At 38.5% G+C, this 23,142-nt stretch overlaps 1 protein-coding gene across 7 annotated transcripts in view; it reads right to left on the reverse strand.

Annotated features, from left to right (window-relative positions):
* Nucleotides 1–932: 932 nt before the first annotated feature.
* pde4d (phosphodiesterase 4D, cAMP-specific) overlaps nucleotides 933–23,142 on the reverse strand; it is a 190,699-nt gene continuing 168,489 nt past the window's right edge. For 6 of the 7 annotated variants that reach the window (XM_055039685.1, XM_055039683.1, XM_055039686.1 and 3 more), the window contains 14 exons: nucleotides 21,848–22,039; nucleotides 20,498–20,534; nucleotides 20,341–20,417; nucleotides 19,746–19,795; nucleotides 16,198–16,310; nucleotides 8,638–8,731; nucleotides 8,376–8,551; nucleotides 8,184–8,282; nucleotides 7,902–8,066; nucleotides 7,649–7,748; nucleotides 6,512–6,666; nucleotides 6,271–6,393; nucleotides 5,197–5,379; nucleotides 933–5,107 (listed from right to left, as the gene is read on the reverse strand). In XM_055039685.1, the coding sequence (XP_054895660.1) occupies nucleotides 4,613–5,107; nucleotides 5,197–5,379; nucleotides 6,271–6,393; nucleotides 6,512–6,666; nucleotides 7,649–7,748; nucleotides 7,902–8,066; nucleotides 8,184–8,282; nucleotides 8,376–8,551; nucleotides 8,638–8,731; nucleotides 16,198–16,310; nucleotides 19,746–19,795; nucleotides 20,341–20,417; nucleotides 20,498–20,534; nucleotides 21,848–22,039 (2,059 nt within the window). In that variant the 3' untranslated portion in view covers nucleotides 933–4,612. Of the gene's footprint in view, nucleotides 5,108–5,196; nucleotides 5,380–6,270; nucleotides 6,394–6,511; nucleotides 6,667–7,648; nucleotides 7,749–7,901; nucleotides 8,067–8,183; nucleotides 8,283–8,375; nucleotides 8,552–8,637; nucleotides 8,732–10,491; nucleotides 11,550–16,197; nucleotides 16,311–19,745; nucleotides 19,796–20,340; nucleotides 20,418–20,497; nucleotides 20,535–21,847; nucleotides 22,040–23,142 lie in introns of those variants that run through there. The other variant, XM_055039689.1, reaches the window with a different exon arrangement.

Raw genomic sequence — 23,142 nt, forward strand, 5'->3', positions numbered from 1 at the left:
AACTATTGGAACAGCCCGTCTAAAGATTTCCGCACCCGTCTCAAAGTGTTTCTCCTCAGGTGACTCCAAAATGGTTAGGGTCATCGCAAACAACCAGGTTCAATCCAATCAAAAGCGACAAGATGCTGATACACTGCTGTCACAGTTCACATATTTTCTATGCTTTACAGAAAGAAATAAGCCCCTGTTCCACATACCTACTCTTACAAGTTGGACTAAAGTATGCTGCTGTCAAAATGAACAATCCTAATGACCTGCTTGAAAAGATTTTTTTATTGTCACAAGTGGCCTTTATTTGCGAGAGGTCAAACAGGAAAGCGGTTAATGAGACAGACAGAAAACGTGCAGCTAAAGTCATCAGGTTTGGACTCAAACCTGTGACAGCCACGTAGACGACTATGGCTTCCATACATGGGCGATGCTTTGCCGCCGCACCCTGGCAGCAGCCTCCTTCAAAAAATGTTTCATGTTCACCTGCAACAAAGATGAAGAGTTTTGGTCAAAATAACAATAATGAAGTTTATGAAAAGTTAAGCTTCGAAACCAAAAATAAAAGATGTATTATAAGACCAGATTTTTTTTTTTTTTTATACCAGTGTTTGTTATAGTCAAAAGAAAATGAGTCAGCCAAAATGGACAGTCAGAGAACAGAAGAACTAAATATAGGACAATAAAAACCCAGCTGCTGCATCTAGTTCTTACTTTATCAAATGTAAACATAATCTGCATAGCGAACATTTAGGACTAAAGGTTTGCTATGCATCTCTTGTATCCATAAAATAAATACAATTCTTATAACATGTAAACTTGAAGAAAACATCTAACTAAACTTATTTATACACAAGAAATCTCTTGAATTGATACAGAAATTTGCTTTTGTCTCTCAGACGGCCTCAAATAAAATAAAAACATTTGAAACAATAACAACCAACCAGTGAGTAGGCAGAATCAACCCATGCTTTTATTTATTCCATTGCATATAAAAACTTTTTTTCATTCTTTTTTGTTTTGTAGATAAAGTCGTATGATCTACAGTGCTATCCAATAGACTGCGATTAACAAGGAATTCGTTAAAATAACATTTTAATTGTCCTGTGAAACGTCCAGACAAGTTGGCATTCTAAAGACATAACCCAAGAAAATAATTGTCCTGAAGACCATTTCTTGTTTTTCTGAAGTTACAGTTTGTGTTTTCCTAGCACACCTTAAAAAAATAGAACACATAATGAGAAAAGAACCCACAATTTCCATTGGTCCAGGGCTGTTTAAAATCTACAGTATGTGTGTCAAAATAAGAGTCCTGCTTTCAGGACAGTGATGCAGTCCCCACTACCCCCCACCCATTTTCTCCAGTACAGAAATATAGCAGACCCCTCTTCTGTCCAGGCAGAAACATGTCAGTGGTCCTGGATATTGCAGGTCACGTGAGTGGAAGTGTGAGCCGAGCATGGATGAGCAACACATTGTCAAGTGTTTCAGCCAGAATTAATGCAGCAGTGGCTGAACGTGCAGATGTGTCCCAAAGCCTCTGTGCTTCGGATGGCCGTAGTCGAGCACCAACTACACACTGCTGTAACGCCCCATTCAGTGTTTGGTAAAAATTTAAGCTGTGATTCAATCAGAAATCTGACAGCAGAGAGTCATTCGACAGCTTGAGTCTCGTCTTTTGAGTGCAGACGTAGAGCGTAAGTACAGTGTGAGCCGTTCAGACCAGCAAAATAAGAGTCTTTGACATCCAGCTACAGGCCACAATCACTCATGTGGTGAATGTATGGCTTGTGGTTAACCTGAACGCCTCAACAAACCTCTGCCCCTAATTGTGACTAATGAAAAAAAGGCATCTTATCTCCACACGTCGTCAGGCCAACCAAAGCCAAGCAATTCACCCAATGCAGCAAAGGAGAACTAGAGAATAAAAAAATTAAAAAGGCTAAAAAGTGTATGATGTGTTAAATTTTAAGGCACAGCCCATGGGCCAAGGAACAGCTTCTTTTTAAAAAAACAATTTGGCTTTCCTCTCTCACTCGTTTTCTCTCTCTCTCCTTTCTGAGCTAGTTCTCAGGTGAGCAAAAAAAGTTTATGGAGCGTTTTCTATTCTTTTCTTCATCTTTTTTTTTTTTACACCGAAGCTCATGTTAATAAACATTCTCTCAACAAGAGGTACATAATACAGCCACGCCATCACCAAAAGGGATGATAAGAATCAACCATTTACAGCAAACTGCATTATGATAGTAATAACATTAATAATTATATATTATATACAGCACAATAAATATATGTTTGTAAACAGCAATAAACCAGAAATTCTTATTACAGGTAAGGGCATTCGGTGAGGATGAAAAGAATAAAATTAAATATTGGCACAAAATAAAAGTTAAATAATTTGTTTTCTTAAATGGCATATCAGTAAAACAAGACCCTCTTTGAAAAAGCAGTGTGCAGTATTTCAAGTTGTTGTTTTTTTTTACCTTTTGTTTTTTCTATTATTAGTTAATATCTTCCAAAATATTTTATTTTGTACAAGGGGAAACGAAAAAAAGTGAATTTAGGTGTAATAACTGGCAAGCTTATGTTATCTATGCTACAGTGAAGTATCGACTGTACCACCTTTATATTTCAAAAACAACTGTAACAAATAGAAAAATATATAGCAATAAATAATAGCTTCGAGTTAGAATGACAAAAAACATAAAAGAGGAGACAATGATGTTAAGCCTGCATTCAACAAGGAGTCGGTGTTTGAATGGGTTAAAAATATTTAAAGAGATGGTATGCAAATGTATTAGTGCATTTAAATACAAGGGAATCTCAATAAATTAGAATATTATTAAGAAAATGATTTAAAAATAATTTGATTTATTAAACAATAAATAAAATCAAATTTTCAGTCAATTTAGCTGAATATGCTTTACGGTTAATTCAAATCCAAGCGTCTCAAAAATGTTTTCCCATCACTTGTGCAGTTTTTCTTTCCACTTGAATTTTCTATCAATGTTCTCTCTGGCTCTCTGTGGTGAACCAGCTTATTTAAAACCGACCATTTGTGGCATAGGAGTAAATAAAAGTACTCCTACTTTTATTTATCTAATTAAATATGCAGATTTTTCAACAAACTAAATTAGAATTTTCCTAATATAATCAACAAAAGCAACTGAAATAAATACATTAAACTTATTACTATTTCACATTTTGAAGTGAATTGCTGAAATCAATGAACTATTCAGTGATACACTAATTTACTGAAATGCACCTGTAACAATGTGGAGAATGGTCTTATCTGATATTTATGCTGTGCAGCTGATTGTCTTGTTGAAAACAAAAACAGTAAACTGGACTTAATGGCAGGAATCTGATGAGAAATGAATCGTTGAAGGCTAAAGATAAGCAGCAGGTGCCGATGTATAAACCAAGCCAAACAGCTAAGAAAATAAAACTAATTTCTCTTTACTTTGTTATAAAATCACCCCAGTCATTTTCGACACCATTACTATTTCTAAACATTTGGAGCACTAGTCAAACCTCTAAAAAAGGTGCTTTTTGTAATAACTACAAAGCATTGCATTGTCTCAGGATGTGTTCAAAAGAACTATAGGCAACAATAAAAACATTTAAGGGCTTACTCCAGGTTATAAACGACTCCCATGAGAAGCGAAGCACAAGACCTCAGGATTCTGCTTCCTTCTCAGAGAAGATTTTCTCTAAAAATAACAGTTACCAAAAAGAAAATACAGATTTTAAGACACAGAGCTAATTGAATACAAGTATAGTGGTACAGGAGTATAAATGCTTTTGGAGCTCTTTTGAACAGCTTCCAAAAGCTTTACATCTGACACATGTCTCCCTCTACGTTTCTACAAGGTTCCTCAACTTCTCCTGTTTAATTTTGACAGCAAAATTAAACTCTAGAAATGGAAAATATCTGAATCTTACATACAATACAAAAAAAAAAAAAAAAAACTAGAGGGTTAGGACTACATCATGGTGGTTCAGATTTGAGTTTTTGTCAGTCAGGTTATGGAGGAAGACTTCCACATTGCAAATGTAGTTTAAAAACAGCATCCCAAATGTGCTGCACCGACCTGTCGGGTTTTGAGCAAAAGCATTCTTTATAATTTATTGTGGAAGGGGAGGAACATGATCAAGGAGATATATAAAAATAAAAGGGAGACTCTCTCCAATAACTGACCCTATGAAGTTATTGGCACTTCATAAAACATAAAGACACAGGTGAACTTTCTGGTGAGGCTGAGACAGAAGCAAAAAACCAAAAAAAAAAAAACAAACAACAAATGTGATGTATGAGCAGCACTGAGGAGACCGTCCGCATGTACAACTAAAGAATGTAAGGAGGAGGTGGAAATAAAGACACACCACTTCAGTACGAATGGGAATGAAAGAGAGTTCTTCCTGAGTGCAAAAAAACTTGAAGTAGTACCAATGGGCGTGTCTAAATAAAGGAGACGAGAGGAGTAACCCAGGGTGAGGAGCAGCGCACGCTTTGGAAACACAGACGTATAAAAAACAGATTTCACAAAACTCAAAAAATATTCTATAAATAATAATCTGTCATTACTAAGAGGAGCAGTTAATCAAAGGCTGTCCATAACTGCTATGTGTCAGGGGATTTCTTCTCCTCTTCGTCCTCTGCCACCTCTTCATCTGCAGCACACGGCTCTGAGCAGGGGGTCTCCCCCTCCTCTTCTGCACCCCCCTCCTCATCGTCATCGTCGTCGTCCTCCCCCACCTGTTCGTCCAAAGGTATCTCTGTTGATTCGGAGTCCTGCGTACAGAGTGTTTTAGAGTCAGTACAGCTGTTTTCCTCTTCTTCCTCTTCCTCCTCCTCCTCCGGCTGGCTGCCACTGTCCTTTTCAGTGTCGGACTCCCCGTCCTCCTCCAAGGTCAGCTCAAACTGGAACTTGTCTGCTCCTGGGGGTCGAGTGCTGTCCTCTGGCTCATCTAAAGCTGGAGATGGACTTTGGGGGATAGTGCTTTGGTACCACTCTCTATTGTCCTCCAATGTGTCCAAGATGTCTTGTGCGTCCGGATGGACAAGGTCAGCCCACGTCTCCCACAGGGGGTGGACGATATAGTCTATGAACCCAACCTGCAATAGAAATGAGGTTCAGTCAGTGTTGAATTGCTTTGCATGTAGGCGCATCTTTTTTTTTTTTTTTGCCATCCTGGAATCATCACCTGGCTCTTTTCTACAGAGGCGTTGTGTTTGTCACACATGGGGCTGATCTCCATCCCCCTCTCTCTTTCTCTGTCCCCTTGGCTGAAGAACTCCTCCATGATGCGGTCCGTCCACTGTCGGTACAGCTGAAGAGGCTTGGTGGGGTTGCTTAGGTCAGCACAGTGGACCATGTTCTGGAGAACCTGAACCCAGACAAAATCTGTCAGTTATCCCCTGATGGGCTCTGACTGATTATCACCAGCTTGAACAAATTCATTAAATCGATTAATAAAATAGTCCAAAGTGGACTATTTTTCACAATGCATTGCGAGAATTAAAGCTTAATTATAGTCATGATTCTACATGTTTACAGGGGAAGTATGAAATGATTCACAAAGTAAGACTGGGGTCCTGATGGAGGCATTTTGCTAATTGAATGAAGTGGAGTTTTCCCCCCAAACAATTTAGCTGTTTTGCAGCCTTCAGAGTGACATTTATAAAGAGGGAGAGGATGTATTGGGTATTGCAGTCTGTTTGGTTTGTCCTGTGATCTGCTCTGCATCTAAAACTCAAAAATGCCCACATTTACAATACAGGAGCTTTTTCTCTGAGTTAAACTGAAATAAACCATGAGCAGAAGTATCAACGACTCATACCACAACAAAACAAAGATATGCAAGCTTTAGTTTAAATCACAGAATAAGCAAGACAGAAATTAATTGATGTCTGTAGTTGTTTGGTTTGAATTAGATATTGGTTTAAAACCAAGGGATGAAGCTGTCATTTTAGCTTTCTTAACCCCAATAACCCATGATGGGAATTGACATTTCAGGGCTGTTATGAAGAAGACCTGGCTTTGGATAGAAAATAGATATCTGAATATCCCTGATAAGTGAATAATGCAAGACAAAATCACAATACTAATCTAAAGCCAATATCGTTATTTTATTGTTTTTTAAAGGTATCAAGTTCCAAGCTTGAGTTAATAGACTTGAACATACTATAAGACCGATACTGTCAGAAATAATAATAATAATAACAAAAACTCATTATTGTTTTATTTTACTTTTTTTTTTCTGGACCTTGAAGCTCACCTGTATCCTGTCAGAGTAGTTGTCCAGCAGCAACACACCGGAGCTGGTCACTTTCTTTGTTTCCACCATCGTCTTCAGGTCAGCCAGCAGATTCATGTGTTTGGACATGTCTGTTGCTAACACCTATAAACCCCCAGAAGAAAAAAAAAAAAAAGAAAACAGAGCACATGCAACTCAGTGTTTTTTTTTTAGGGTTTTTTTTTGGCAACAAAACAACTCCTTTTGTGATCATTGAACTTACGATGTCAATGACCATCTTTCGCAGTGATTGTCGCTGTTTTTTGGTCAAGTTTTGGAAGATGTCACAGTTCTCCTCTTGCAGTAGCTTGAAACCAACTGCTAAGTGGTGGTTCTCCAACACTGATGAGTCATTGTACATCAAGGCTAGCTCTGAATCTGCAAGGAAGACAGAATCAATTATTTTAGGTGTTACGTTTAAGTAGAAAAATATGTCTGATGCTCTGTGAAACGAGCACCATCATGTTTCATGCATAGCTTTCCTTTACCAGCTTCACTTGCTCTGACCGTTGGAACGCAATAATGTGAAAGAGGATCAGAGTGAAGAAAAGGGATCCTTATCTCTTGCTCTTTTGGTTGACAGAAGATCGGTCGGGTGATTCCTAACTAGGATGACTCATACCGTCTTTACTGCAGGGATCACCTATTTGGGCTTTCAGGGAAACACTGCACAGTTTGTGTATGTTCGTGTGAGGAGTACGAGACTGGATTGTGTCCATTCTGAACTGATTAGTAACAGTCTTTTGCAACATTTGCCTGGAGGATGGTTGTTTAAAGCGATGCCGCCCAGTGGACATAAACTCTGTGTTTTTGGTATAAATTGCCAAATTAAAGCGGCGTCCCCCGGAGCCATAATGAGGGTGAGTCAGTTAAAGAGGCATAGCCAGGGTTGAGATTGTTGCTCAAGGACACATTTAGTAACACAACACCATTAGCCCTCTATGTTAGGCTTGAAGCTCAGCTTACCCTTTCTCAACATTTTGTTGCACTGAGTCAAGCTTTTACTTTTCTGGCTTTAGAGATATTCTTTTTGTGATTTAAGCCAGTTTCAACTGGAAGACACCAGAAATTTAGAGCTTATGCTTCTGAGTTTTATTTGTAAAAAGAAAATTAGAGGTGAAGGATCATTTCCTTTCCACTTCAGAATTATACCCAATTTTGGGTTGATCTATTATATAAAATCATAATATAACACGTTAAGGTTTCTACTCTTTGCTTCACAAAATGTAAAAAAAAAAAAAGAAAAAAAAGTTCAGGCAGCATGAATACCTTCACCAGATGCTGTATGGATCATTTTAAATTGTAGAAAATTCTGTTTGAATTTCTGTATTTGTTAACCTGAGTTTCTATTTACACTTACTGGTGTTGATGAGGAACTGGTTTGAGACTCCGGGATGGTCCACATCATGAATTGCACTGGCGAAGATGGCAGCGAGGATCTCAAGGTCTGTGAACACAGCCTGAGAGGAGAAAAAGCGGAGCACAGGCAGGGGGGAAGGAGAGAACATTGATTAGACTTCGAGTAGAGGGGGTTTGATTGAAGCTACTGTAAAAAGCATGCGATGCGTGTTTATGAGCAGACATCTGAAAACGTCTGTGCACGCGAGTTTTACCTCAAGGGCAGGGGTGGATAGCAGCACGTGAGTTGACTGGGTGACGTCAGCAGCATGGATGTTGTTATGGTAGGCCACATCGGCATGATAATGGTCTTCTAAGGTCATCAGGTATGTTATGAAGGTGTCGAGTGGGATTTTGAACGTTTTTAACAAGTCTCTCTCCTGAAAGTCAAAAAAAAAAAAAAAAAAAAAAAGATCAAGAAACAGAAAGCGTTTTTTTAAAGGAAATAATTGTTTTCAAAGGGAATAATATTCTGAGGTAAATCTAAAAATATTTACCTGAAATATTGTGTACATCATGACTGTCAGTGGCCGATTCCCAGAGAATTCTGAGATTTTAAAAACATTAAGGCCCCATTTGTTCACATGTTCCAGCTCCTACAGAAAGATTTAGACACACAATCAGAACATGTTTAAGTGTGTGCCAGGCCGGGGCTGTTTCCACCAGTTTCTGTGAACATGCAAACACACCTTTGCCAGCTCATCCTCAGTCTCCGTCTTGACGCCGAAGCGAGGGATGTTTGAGTTTGTGAGGCTGGAAGAGTGTTGCAGCTTTTTCACTCCGCTGATCTGAGACATGGGCTTGTTCTTCTTCTCCTTCTCTTTCTGTGTCTGCGGGGACGGCATCTCCACCTCATGTTGTTTGTCTGCGCCGTAACAAATGAGTTGATTGTGAGAACAACTATTAAGAATTTTTTTTTCTAATCCAAGTAATTCCTGAGTCATCACTGACCGAGAAATGTGCTGGAGATGAATTCAGACACTTGGTTCCCAGATCGGCTCATCTCTGATAGGTGAGTCAGCTCCCGATTCAACATCCTCTTAAACTGAAACGAGGACACACACACAAACATGATGGCTTTGACAGCTTATAATACAGAAAAAAAGCATCAAAGTAATTTCTTTTCCAGCTGCTCACAAAATCTGAGTTCAGGTGCACCTTGATTAACAAGACCAAAAAAGTTTACTTATTTCACCGATTTCATTTGAAACATTTAAATGAAATGCGTTCATTTTAAAGATTGTGGCTTACACCTAATTTTCTGAGAAAGGCAGCAGTTTACATAAATCTAATAAAACTGATTTTGACTGATTTTCATTGCTGCTTTGGTATCTTTTCCCACCGTTATCGTTTTTCTTCCATTACACTTTTCATTCAACAAGATTGATAGCGAGCTGCCTGAACTGACCGCTTCTTTAGCAATGAATTTTTGTGTTTTAACCTCTCTGGGCGGAGTGCCATTGACTGCCTGCTGAACCTCCGTAAAGTGTAGCATAACATTAACATGGGTGGCAAAGTAATTTTCAATTGGTATGATGTCATTTTCTAATTTTCAAAGAAAATGAAGATGCAAAAAGAAAGAAAAATGGGAAAAATTAAATCCCCCACCTTGCGCACCTATATTGAAATACAAATATCATTAATAAGAATGAAGGGAGTGAAAATAGCATTGAATAGTCCAGTAGAGTTTATGTATTTAACTTCACAGAGGTTTGAGTCACTTGCCTGTTAAGTGCACAGAAACCGTGGAGTGCTAGTTACATAAATCAATTTCAGTTGAAGATATTTAAATTTTAGAAACGTCTAGCCTCATCAGAGAAGCAGCTCCCAGGAGTCATGTTTTTTTGGTTTAACACACACACAAACACACAGGATGATTATAGAAAACTACTCCAACAAGCACAAATAAACAGTAACCCAGATTGCCATTTTCTTTTAATTTTTCCACTGCCACACTGCCAGCCTCTTCATCTTGCTCCTCTGCATCCTCATTCCCTCTTCTTTCCCCAGGGCTGTGCCTATCTATAAACACAAACCCAAATTTAGCCCTGGCTTTTGATCTGGGGACCCAAAAGACATTTAAATCTTGATGAGATTGTTGTAATCTACGGATTTTCTAACGTAGCTGCAAAATTGAGAAGGATGAGCATGCAGAGCACTGCAGATCACAGAAATCTATCGCAGAACTGATATATTTTATTAAACAACAGTCTCTTTAACCAGGCACAAACATATCAATATAATTTATTATTTTTTAAAAAAAAGAATGTCATAACTATGCAAATCAACAAAATCATAAGAGAAAAAAAGCATTTGAGTTTTGAGATTCTACTGTGTAAAAAAAGAAAATTATTATTACTTAAGAAATATAGACAAACCTAAGCATCTTCAGTAATGCTGACCTGTAATAACCAAATAATAACCAAACATAAATGAAAAAAGAGAGAGATTCTCTATGGCCTAGAATCTAAATCCTATGCTTGTTTTCTGAGCTTTATATGTAAACCTTTCATACATTGTTGTTTGTTCTTCTCAAAGATAAGTCCCAATTGATAAGGGCTCCAGAACAGTCACACATACAAAAAATTATTCTGAGGTCGACGTTTTGGTGCAGTTCTAAATATAGCTGATTGTGTGTTCGTTAAAAGCATCATCCAAATCTGTCTAAAGCTTTAAAAAAAAAAAAAAAATCATAATCAAGCTCTCTTTTACACATACTGTATAGCGCTAATGTTGGTGTAAAAGATGAAACGTTGAACCTAAAAAAAAAAATAAATAAATCTACCTCGGGGTAACAATTCTTACCTTTATGTACCCCCAGGAAACAGAAAGAAGATAATTTGCTTCAGGCATTTTGACAAAGTAGATCCAGAAACAGAGAGGGTACAAATATATGTCCTTGTGAAGTGCTCACAGACAAAACAGAAAAACAAAAGCAGCCCAGTCTACTTTCCTCTACCAAATGCCAACCTTAGGAGCCCTCAGAGCTCAGTTCAGAGTTAAGCATTTGAGCAGGGTCCACAAATGAAGCTTCATGTTCCGGTCCTGTGAATATCCATAAACATGTGCCGATGTCCCAGAAAGCAGAGAAGAAACGCAGATTCTGGATGATAAACAGCGGGGATGTGGCTCAGAAGGTCCAAACACTGCATATTGAGATCACACACACATACACAAACTCTTGGATGTAGGGACACTGCTGGGGCTCTGAATAATTGATGATGGTGCGGAAACTTGGTATATGCCAAAGCAACAGGACAGTAAAAAAAAAAATCTATGAACTCCTCCCAAACAGGACGGGCTGCCTGCTTCTGTGTGTATGACACACTCTCCCATGTGAAGAGCACAGGCTGCCTCTCTCACCATGTCACACAACGGCAGCAAATCAGGGTAGAGAGCCTGAGCTCATCATCACCTCTGATTGGCTTGGATTGGAACAGACTTGAGACTACCTGCTGCTTGATTGGCCACCACTGAAGTCAGTGGAAAAATCTACGCTTTTCCCTTTTCCTCTAATTCCTACAGTGCAGCAGGATGTTGTTTCGTGCATGTAATGTGCAAAAAGTGCATCCATATTGCGTTAATCCTGTGAAAACAGTATGTGTGCTTGTGATTACAAATGAGTAGCCTCACCTTTTGTGCAGCATGATGTAAAAGTACAGGTTACCTCATCCAACATGTTGCAGTAATAATAAAATAATCTGAGGTCACCCTCCATCCGAGTGTCCATGGGCGGTGAGTCACGCTAGCATCAATGATGTGATGATGTAAATATGGAGAAAAAAGACATAAATCTTACAAAAAGAATGAGCGTCAGTTATCTGAAGTGGCCTCAACAATACAGAAACTGCACAATGTTTTTCACTGCACTCAAAAGGCTTAATTTCAAACAGATGTAGACATTTTAAAATATGGTATTTTCCTGAGAAGTGCACAAAACCTAGGACTTTAAATAACATATATTTGTCATATTAATATAAATGTGTTTTATCCTTCTGACCAAGAAGCTGAAAGAAAATTTCAGATCAAAATTCTTGAGAAAGAGACAGCTATTTTTGTTCATTGCAAATAAATTGGTGCTGTTCAATATCAGAGAATAAGGGACATTAAATTAATGTCGAAACCTAACTACATCATCCAAGGCAGCACTGTAGAACAAAAAACAGAGAAGGGCTGTTCTATGTGAAGTACTGGGGAACAATTTCAGGGGAGATTTGAAAAAAAAAAATGCTAATATGCACCAACATGCTTATGACTGAAATGTACTGAGAAAGTCTTAGTAAGGGCCGAGTATGCAGTTTTTCCACAAGTGCTACAAGAACCGTAATTCCTAATTGTTTTTCTTATCTATCTATCTATCTATCTATCTATCTATCTATCTATCTATCTATCTATCTATCTATCTATATATATATATATATATGTATATATATATATATAGAACTAGCATGAACTGCACTGAAAATATAATATATGCCATTTATCTTCAAGCTGTTAACATTTATTTCTCATAAACATATAACTGAATGGAAGGACATCATATTGTTTGGAAAATGTATGAGAAGGAAGTCTTTTTTCCTTTATATGTGTGCATACATGCATTATCTTAGTGAGGGCACAGCGGTTGCATGGATTGAAAAAAGACCGAGCATGTCTCTGCTTACTTTACACCCAGACTCAGCAGCCGGCCTGGTACTGTGAGTAATTTACAGCTACGCTGGAGCAGATGAGACCACCTGCTAACTGACATCCAGAGTCTTTGACTAACTCTGAGCCAAGCAGGCCAGCACAAGCTCTCCACACACAGACACACCTAATACGCTTGCAATTTATCTCAGGGTGAATAATACAGAAATAGTGCTCAGAGACACCCCTCCCTGTGTAACTCACTTTCACCGTCACAAACACACACGTACAAAAGCACCAGCTTAGTCAAGAGGTGTGAACACACACTATTGGGTAAAAATTGGAAAGTGTCACACCTATCTTAGTTGTGACTTGTGTGTAATTTGTTCCTCAGAGGAGCAACCAAAAATACCCATTCCCTGCTGTACATAGCCCTCAACACCTTCGTGTCTCTGTTGATTTTTTTCTTCTCACATTCAGCATTTAATCTGGCAGCAGACACCCCGTCTCTTCACAACACAGACAAACTGCAGTCCGCATCTTCAATGAAAATACAGCAGTCAGTTCTTACTCCATTCCACATAGTTGTTATAAAGAGGAGACATGAGGACATACATTGATAAACAAGCTACTTCTGAGCAACCTTAAAAGAAAGAAAGTACAAGAAGTTCAGCTGCTGTAGAATGAGTTTTAGATGTAAGAATAGTCACTAAAGAACACAGTGAAGGCCTGTTTTAGAGGCTGCTTTATTGTTCAGTCCCAACAAGCAGCTTTTTAAATATTCTGCATCAGTGCCCCTGCTAAATCATCTACAGATAGATGTTATCGGTAATTTTTTTTGTACAAAGGAAGAACCCGTTAGAAGCAGTTTTATTGATTGCAGCTTACAAAGTTGTGGTGGAAACCAGACCTCTGAAATAAGAAAATGTTTTTGAGATATACTACGAAAATTTCACAAAATGAAAATGAGTATGCTCAAGCATTATTCTTTAATCATTAGAAGAGCTAAAGAGACAAACACAAACAAATATAAGCAATATATTGGATGTTGAAGCGGTGTTGTCACTGCAACTCTGTTTATTGGATTTAGTTGAAATGTTGGTAAACTCAGTCTAATTTCAGTGCTTCTTGTTTTTATGGAGAAACTTTTATCAATAAATAAAAAAAAAATCCTAACAATCAAAATGGTTTTCACCCTTAATTTTCACAAATTGACTAAATAGACACTGTTGCTTCTTTGGCATCTCATTTCAGAAAATATAAACAGAAGTAAGAATGATCTAAAATGGTTAAATGATCTTTTAGATCATTTAAACCTGAAATGAAGTTGTTCATTTTTTAGTAACACAAAAACCAAAACAATCAATGAGCTAGACAAAAACTCAAGAGATGTGCAAAAAAAGCAGATAATGGCCTTATTCACTTATTTTGAAGTATTAGATGAAAATTTAAACAAAAAATGGGCAATAATATTTTCAAATATTTTTCAAGAACTCAGATCATATTAAATAAATCTAAAGTGGGCCATCCTTAGAAAATGTAAAATTTTCTTCCAAATCATTGGTTTATGAGCTTCATGATCATATGCATCACCAATTATGAAAAAAAGAGAAACCAAGCATTCAGTGAAAATCCCTGTTTATTCCTTAAAATAGCTCAAAGTGACACTTTTGAAAATCTCTCCCCTTTTATCTACAGTGACCTCCAAAACTGGCGACTTAAGCAGCACACAGTGTTCTCTCAGCAGAGACCGAAAAAGATTTAGATCCCTCATCAATTAAAACGATTTATTGAATACTTTCAAACAAATACAACATGAATGTAAAGTTCGAGTTTGAAATGTGAAAAACTACAAGAAGCATGCCCTTGAATACAGCCTGCCAAGTAACGCAACAGTTTCAGGTCACAACTTGCATCATCATGCAGGTTTGTTATTAATATAAAGATTAGAAATCCAAGAAATGAGGACAAGTTTTGCTGTAATTGTATGCATTCGGGTTGATTGTTTTCTTCTAGTCTCTAACGTTCCTTCATAAACATCTGAAGAGTTATGTTGACAAAAAAAACAAAAACAAAATAAAAAGTTTGCGGGCCTCAGACACCAGGTGATCACTAAAGATGTTACCTGTGATGTTTGCGTATGTATGCGAGTTAGTGGAGAGATAGCGGGGCGGCCGGGCCTGTGGCTGTTACCATGACAACTGGAGATAGCTCTGTTGGTGAGCGACGATGAGGCAGAGCTGTACTCTTGATTTCTCATCTCTTTTAGAAATCTCCTCAAGTCTAAATGAGGCCAAGTTGTGGATGGGCTAATGTTAGAGGTCAACACTGTGCAAGTCCTTTGTCTTGTCTGCCCTCGCCATCTCTCCTCATCTTTGGTCTTGTGACATCACGGTGCGTGACATCACGAGGACCGAGTGCTCATCAGCATTCAGAGCGACGCAGCAACCTCCTTCCACTTACACGAGCACGCGCACACAACACACACTGGACACAACTGAGCATGCTCATACCTGGACTCCCTGCCTGCATGACAATGCTATCCCTAAGAAAACAACACGAACGATTTAACTTTTGACGTTGATGTGCTACAGAGTACACAGCAGATGCAGGTCATGACAGCTTGAGCACGTTGAATTTCTACCCGAGAGGCTCACACTTAAACAAGAGGACATTATTTAAGTAATACTGCACTGATAGCTACCACACATACGACAATCAATAAAATCAACAGTGCATGATGTACTGGAGCTTGCTGTTCTTTTCTTCATTTATCAAGATGTGCTGATCGTGAGCATTATGCTAACAATTGAACAACTACATTATTGTCTATGACAACATACCAGCATATGCAGCACTCAACAGAGTACATGTAAGAGGAGTGTCCTTGGAAAAGGTGTCGGGTGAGGACTGACGGCAAATAAAAATGAATTTTCTTTCATAAATTATTTGAAAAGAATTGAGATCACCCTACGTTTTGAGCAAACTCAGCATACAGTTATCTAGTACAGAAAAAACAGTCTAATTTTAGGGTCAATTGACCCTGACCTGCGTCAGACGGTCAGAAACTCAGAAATCCAATCGTTTTCCTATCAGTGAACATGACACCAAGACATCACTAGTCTGGCTACACACTGCAGGGTGGAGGTTTGAGTGAAGTAAAGAGGAAACACAGAGATACTACATGATATTTAAAAAGGGAAATACATGTCTGAAGTTTATTAAGGCTGCAAGAGAGTAAGCAAGACTTTTCATTGGACAACTTGTTATGGAACAAGCAGGGATGCTGAAATGTTGGTTTCTTTTGGGAAACCTTGAATTTAAGGCAGTCATAATAATTGTATAACTTTAAAATTAAAAATGCCAACTTTTAATCATTTCGCCTTTGTTATAAAGTAGTAATAAAATCTTTCATTCCAGGACATTGGTATAATGCTGTTCTTACATAGTATTTTAGTGCCTAAAAAGAAACTGGGATCATTTAAAATCTGTATCCAGAGGTCAAAACTTTTCAAAATTAAAGTCAGCAAATTTTGGCCAGTCAAATTTGATCATTGGATCTTTGTAGCAGACCTTGCTTACATATATTTGCAACAGTGCAACTCTAATAGACGCAAAGTATGGAACACACTAATCCTGAATACCATCTATATATACCATCACACCCAACTTCAAAACTTCAATGGACAAGTTCAGATAGGCATTTTGATGACCAATAACAAACAAAAATATTTTAACTCTTTGAGCAGGTAACTCGGTGAGCCAGCTGCTAAGTTGTTCTGAACAACTTAGCATATTAATTTTTAAATTATTATTTGATCTTATCAACAGACATTGCAAAGAGGTAAATAACAAACAGCGGAAAAACATTTTTCACATCCTTACCTTGTTTGAGGCCATCTCGCTGACCGAGTGTCTTGTCTGCAGCGTCTCCAGCTGGTCCAGGCACCAGTCCAGCTCCTCCAGGGTCTCGGTGGCCAGTTTCTGGTAGGCCTCCTCTGCGGGGGCAAGACAGGAGGGCAACGGGTCAGTGTGGGCCCGCTTCAGAGGACGAATGGCTGGTCCGGGGCCTCCCACCCCACAAACGGTTAAGCTGGGATACCCCGAGTAAACATATGGGTGACTCTTCATAATGGAACAGGTGAGCCAGCTGTAACGGCCTGGGAGAGGGGCCTTCTCTGTCTTCGTATGCCACCTTGCAGCACAGCTGGAGCACACCTCGCTGACTTTTTGCAAAAAGTTCAGTTCTGCACTCTCAACCTTGGATTTTTCCTTGAACGCAAACTCAGCTTCAGGCCCCTGGAGTGTTGTGGTTGTCGACGGGTGGCGATCTGCCACCCTGTTAGTTCTTTGCCCAGATGTTAAGCCTCAGCAGATGTTGACACGGACTAAACACAACAGCAGAAACTTGTCAGACTCATTCATGAGCAGCCGTACACAGCGGGATGTAGAGAGTGTATTCTCTCATTCTTAGAGGAAGTGTAATTCCAGTCATGTAGCAGGATGAATAACAGTCTGTTTAGCAGGCCCATGTCTGCTATCGGATGGCCAGAGAGGAGACAGGGATGATGGGAAGAAGATGATCTGGTGAGCACCTCAGAGCCAGTCAGCATCCACAGGAGTCCAACGGTCCAGCACAGACCAAGCATGTCCACTGCACCAAGACATGGTCAAACAGCACAAAGACATTTCACACAAACACACACACTTGGAAGCAAGCAGACACACACACACACACCCTCACACCAGCTGAAAATCTACCCATAACTCATCCTGGTTTTGTCTCCTTTGCCCCCCTACCAATAATAAAAAAAAAACACAAACAAAAAAAAAACCATCCACAGTATCCAAGAAGCAAGTGGGTACAAGCTGGCGTTGTGTGTCTGTGCCGGATGGTGTATCCTACAGATGCTGTGTAAATAGGTGGGGGAGGGGGGGGTAAGGAGGGTGGGCTGCTGTTGCTTCGGCGTCCCTGGTAGCCAAACGTGCTGCTCTCCCCAAGCTGTACCTAAAGCCTGAGAGGACTGCGCCGTGGACGGGGAAGGGAGGCACACAAAACATGGAGTGGATAAAAATAAAAATAAGAAGAGGAGCCAGAACTTGCAGCTCCAAACGCTGTGTGTGTGTGTGCATGCATATGTGCTCCGTGTACAAACACCAGCAAAAACAAAGAGGTAGTTGACAAAAATATGATAAAAGTCTCAGCTTCACAAGCTTTCCACGTGACAAATTTCTCTGTTTTTTCTTTTTTTTGTCTCAAAACAGAAGAGGAAATGTCACCTTGCCAGACACCAGTTTGTACTAATTCCCTTCATAATGAAGAAAGCAAAGGATTTAAATAGTTTGTGAAAGGAAGTGGTGGTTAAAAGGTTGGGAGCTGTATCATTTCAGCACTGCAGCAAACATTTTCTTGCATGCCTAAATGTAGCAGCAGTGCTAAACATGTGGAATTTCTGTTTTTTTAACACTGAATTACTGATGTCTTATTGCTGCAATCGCATATGTACATTTTATCTCATGAATATTTCGAAATTCAAGAACAATTTCGGTTCAATTAATCTGAAATGTGTTTTTAGATTATGCAAAATGTTCAGAAAGAACTGCTCCATCCTTGCACATTTTTGAAAGGACAATTTTTGGTTACTCTTGACTCTACCTCTAAATCTTTATCATCTCATATGCAAAAGTCTCTCCTGCTTCACTGCCTTTAACACATTCTCTTTCCCTTTCTTGCATTTTATGCTTCCTCCACTGCTCATCCTTCCCTTCGCTCCCCCCCCCTTTTTTTTGCCTCTCTTCTTTCAACCTTTCAGCCTCCCTTTTTTTGTGTCACCGTCTTTCTCCCCCGGTGTGGTGTCAGTGACTCGGGTGCTACTCTTTCTGACAGCAACTGCACTGACGTCAATGACATTCTTCTCATGCTTAGTGCGACATCAGACACCGGCGCTCGGAGAGGCCACTCTGCTGCACAGACGCAGGGCTGGAGCCAAACTATGGAACAGCTTAACGGCGGAGTTGGAGTGGCAATGGAAAGGAATGACATTCAAAGAGTAACAGGAGGGGAGGAAAGGGACAAGCCAAGAAAAGGAGGGACCCTGACCCTTGATCAAGGTAAAAGCATGTGAACCCTCACACATTTTAACCACAAACTTCACTGCACTGAATAATGAAGGAAAATAAAACAGTTTTTTCCTTTCATCAACAGTTTGTAGGGTGCTGAATATAAAGGCAAAGCACACTTTTCAGATTTTTATTTGCAAAACGTTTTGCAAACCATGCATTGTTTTTCTTGCTCAACATAATCCTACCACTTTCTATGAATTATGGAAACACCTTCCAAAAACATGCAGAGGAACATATATTATTATAATTTAGGTTATTTCAGACTTAGGTAGATAGGTTTTTTTAAATTTCCTAATGTACTTCAACAAGTAAATCTAACAAAACTAGAAAACCCCAAGATCCTCAAATCAAATTGTAACGTTATTGCTCCTGGGAAAATCATTGAGATAATATTAATTATGTTCTTTTATTGCTTTGCTCTGGAAGCTGGCTTGTTGCAGAGTCAGTATGCGTTTACATATGATGATCGGTCAATACTCTGACGTAATGATGCCCATGACTCACAGCTGTCACCACTTTATGGCAGGAGCAATAATGACTTGCAGCAATAGGATTGTGTGCTAAAAATAGCACAATGTCACTGGGACCCCGATATGCAAGCAGGTCATGAACGATTTCAGATGCGACACTCAGAGAACTGCTTTAGATACATTTTTAATCTTGAAGGGAAATGTGACACATTCACTATTTTGAGTACCCTGCTTTGTACTTTCGTACTAAAATCAGTAAATATTTTCACTTTTATGTAAAAGTGCTTTTTTTTGGTTCTGTGGATGTCTTTGCTATCGTGATCCTTGTACTAACTGGGAAATGTGAAAGGTTTATCGGTTTTGAAAGTCATATGGAAAGTCTTGGCAAACATGAGCTGGGTTACAGCGACTGGAAGTGTTGTACTGTGAAGAGTGAATCTTTTTGAGCCATCTGATACAGTCTGCACAATGCCATCTTCAGAAAACCCATTCAGAAGAGGCCAGACAGGTTGTACAGTGAAAGATGGCTGTCTAACAGGTAAAGGACAGCTCTGAATACACATTCAATAATCAATTACTCTTATGTTGGCACTGATATGTCTATATCTGAAAAAAATATATAGTTGATCACCATGAATATGAATAATTGGTCTTGTTGTCTGTCTAAGCAGTTCTTAGAATTTGAAAAAGTAAATCAATAGTAAAAAAAAAGGAAATGTATTTTTTCAAATGAACTCAGAATATTCATAAGGATGGAAACAGAAGGTGAGAACATCTGCTCATGAAAATAAGTACAGTGTATAACAAGTAAATCTAATGAAATGAAGTAACATTTCTTACCTGTAAAGGTGGTCTTGGTGATAGGGGGTGGGTTGCACATGGGTGATCTCCTGTCACAAACAGGCACATAACATTAAATGTCATTTAAAATTCTAACATTTTGCAGAACATTGAAACACAATCCATAACAAAGAAAAACAACATCTAGCGTTGGCTCAGTAAATGCAAAGAACCTTGACTGTTTGGAGCTACTGCAAAGAAATCACTCAACAAGCTATTGCAGTACTAAAAACAGACAGCAGAGGGCAGACAGAGCCAACTGTACAAGGCGAGTGTGTTTGAGGAATCCATTGGCTGAAATACAACACGAATTTAAAAACTGTGCCTTCAGTGTTTTATAATCTTATGAAAATAATAACCACTGTGATTCACGTCATTGCACTACTGTATTTCTACACCATCCCCGACGAAACAAACTGGTCAACTTTTTGTAGGGTCCTGAAAATAAATACATTGGATAACTTGTTTACATGTTTAGAAGCTAGTAAAATATCTCCTACATGTTTAGATGTTTAAGGTTGGAATAATCTAGAAATTAGGGGCTTCATCATGCCTGATTTTATCTCAGTAATCACAAGTAATGAAAGCAACTTACTTATTAGATGCTCGGTCTTGCTGTAGATTGGTTAATGCACCAAAGTTGTTCCGTACAGTTCTCAAGCTTGCAAGAACCTGAGAGCAGGATATGATTAATTAGGATTTGATCAGGCATTGATCATCACAATTTGCAACATTAAGACAAATTCACATACCTGTGCAAATGGCGTTACAATCATATCGTCACCATGACTGAAAGAAATAAAGAAAGTGGAGTCTATGTTAGTGGAAACTCCTATATTGCTGAAATTTAACAATATGTTGTGCTCTGGAACCTATGAAGCTGTAGATAAGGGGTAGTAAAAAACTGTCACCCCAATGTTTGTACTGTGGAATAGTAAGTAACTGTCTGAGCTCAAAGACCTGCTGCAAACAGAAAAGCTCAACAACTTTGATAAATAAGGAAGAGCAAGGCCTTTGAGAGCTTTGAAAACAAATAATGAAAGTTTAAAATGTATTCTGTAATGGTGGGGTAGCGAGCGTAGTGAAAATACTTTAAGAAAAATATTAAATATATTGGAAAATATGAGAAAATGTTAACAAAAAGTAACATCAGAGCCTAGTTTTTTGTGCTTTTTTTGTGCTTAATCGCAGCAAGGCTGCTGTGAAGGATGTTAGCTTCTATGCACCTGTGAAAACATCCCTACATTTTTTCCCCCATTTTTCCTTCTCTTCTTTTAAAGGAAAAGTTCTTATTATTTAAAGTTGTTTTTTGTTGAGATGTCTTAATCAGACAACAATTTACTCCATTATCAGTTACTCAATTATTTAGTTTCTTTAGCTGTCCAGCATTTTAGTCAACTGTTGTTTTTAAATCTGCTCTTGAAAAAATGTGACTTTGACTTCAAGGTTTAAGCACTTTTGGTTGAAATGTAACTTTACAGATTAAATATTAAAATCACACATGTTTGGTTTACCTGCATTGATTGTCTTGGGTGTCAAATGTTTACCTAAAGTTTGAGGCTCAATAAGGTTTAGCTAAAAAGCCTTGATTAAAGTTGATACCAACCCAAAAGGGAAACTACAGCTACTACTGATGTAACCAATAAACTGAAGACAAAGATACACACAGACTGGCAACAGGTGCAGGGGAATGATGACAATGGCTATCCTGTTGCAAAAACACCGTAGCGACAACATTTCCTTCATTTGTACTTTCAGCATGTGAACTGATATTTGTGGGATAAAAATCTAATGAGATCTAAATCTCATTAGATTTTTAGGCCATTATTTCAATGTGCAGTAATATGATGCTACATATTGTCAAAATGTGTTTGTGCCACATGCTTGCTCAATTAAATGGGCATGAGTTAGTGTTAAGTTATGTGACAGCACACAACCATCTGCTGCTCATGCACTGAGGTCTAGAACCGGTCCTTAAAACATCCAGCTGTGACAGATCCACCAAAACACAAAAAGCCCCCACTGAGATTAACAGATGTACATTTTATTTGGGTGGACTGTCTAAGTGTTATAAATGAAAGGAAAATCTTTGTGCCACTCACATGTCACTGGCAATGGAGGAGTTTCGGGACATGGACTTGGGCGAGAGGTCGTAGTCGCTGTCCGAGCGGTAGAGGAACGACTCTCTCCGCTGGCTGTGGACAAAGTTGGCCTGCAGGATGAGGCCTGAGCCCGGGCTGGCCATCGGGTCCAGGGGGCTTCGACCTGACGACGTGCCATTGTCCACATCAAAGCTGCAGGCAAAAAAAAAGAAGAAAAAGGGGTATTAAAATCTGAACAGGTGTTTTTCAGAAGGTTTGTAAACGATTAAACTAAGAACTTTGCAATCCGTTGGTGATTGGGGATAAATATTTTACAAAGCTTTGTAGTTATCTTTATATGGCAGCACTGTTCAATATTTTGAATATGCCTGGAATTCAAGTGTTGAGTCTGACTTATTTATGATGTTGTATAAAGTTCTGGGAGATATAAAAAAATTCCACAGTTACATTCTTAAATGTAACTCTTAATATATCTTAATATATATAAAATAAAATCCCGATTGTGAATTATATATATATATATATATATATATATATATATATATATATATATATATATATATATATATATATATAAAAGACATCAAATCATTGTAATGTGATTACAAAAGTGGGTTCCTACGGTTCCTACTCTATTTTCAATCACTTAGGCTTATAATTTATCACAGCAGGTTTTCTCACTAGTCCTGGACCATATAAATCTGTTCACACAGAACCACACTCAGCATGCTTTATTCCAACCCTCCTCAGTACTACAGGGAATACCTTAGTTCTGATACTGCTAATGACTCACAGCTAAGCAGTGTTTTTTAACCAGTGACACCACTTCCTATTGGGATGTCATGCTGAGCTCCTTAGTCTCCAAGGTGATTGTGCACCCAAGTGATGACTAATGCATATCTACAGAGACGTCTCCCTCATCGCCAAGGCTGGGACGCAATCCTATAATCTGGTCTGGGGAGGATGCTAAGGTCAGTGTGGGATTCCCCTCAACACAATGCGTAATACCCAGAAGGGTGACGTCTTCTTATCTTATCATAATCATCACAGTGATACATAACAAATGAATGTGCAAACCTGTGCACATGTGACAGCCTAAAATATGCAGAGTGAACACTTATTGAAATTAAAACTTTAAAAAAAATTTGACGGTATGTAGACAGGCTATATGTTGTTGAAAGTCCCCCGATATTAAATGTACTTGTGTAAATAAAAGCATTCATTCAAAGTAATCTGGCTCCTTTTCTTTAACTCCAAGATAAAACCTAACTTCTTCAGATAAAGTTGCAGAATGC

Source organism: Poeciliopsis prolifica, unplaced genomic scaffold (assembly GCF_027474105.1).
Source record: "Poeciliopsis prolifica strain line A6 unplaced genomic scaffold, Auburn_PproV2 SCAFFOLD014, whole genome shotgun sequence".
Taxonomy (NCBI): Eukaryota; Metazoa; Chordata; class Actinopteri; order Cyprinodontiformes; family Poeciliidae; genus Poeciliopsis; species Poeciliopsis prolifica.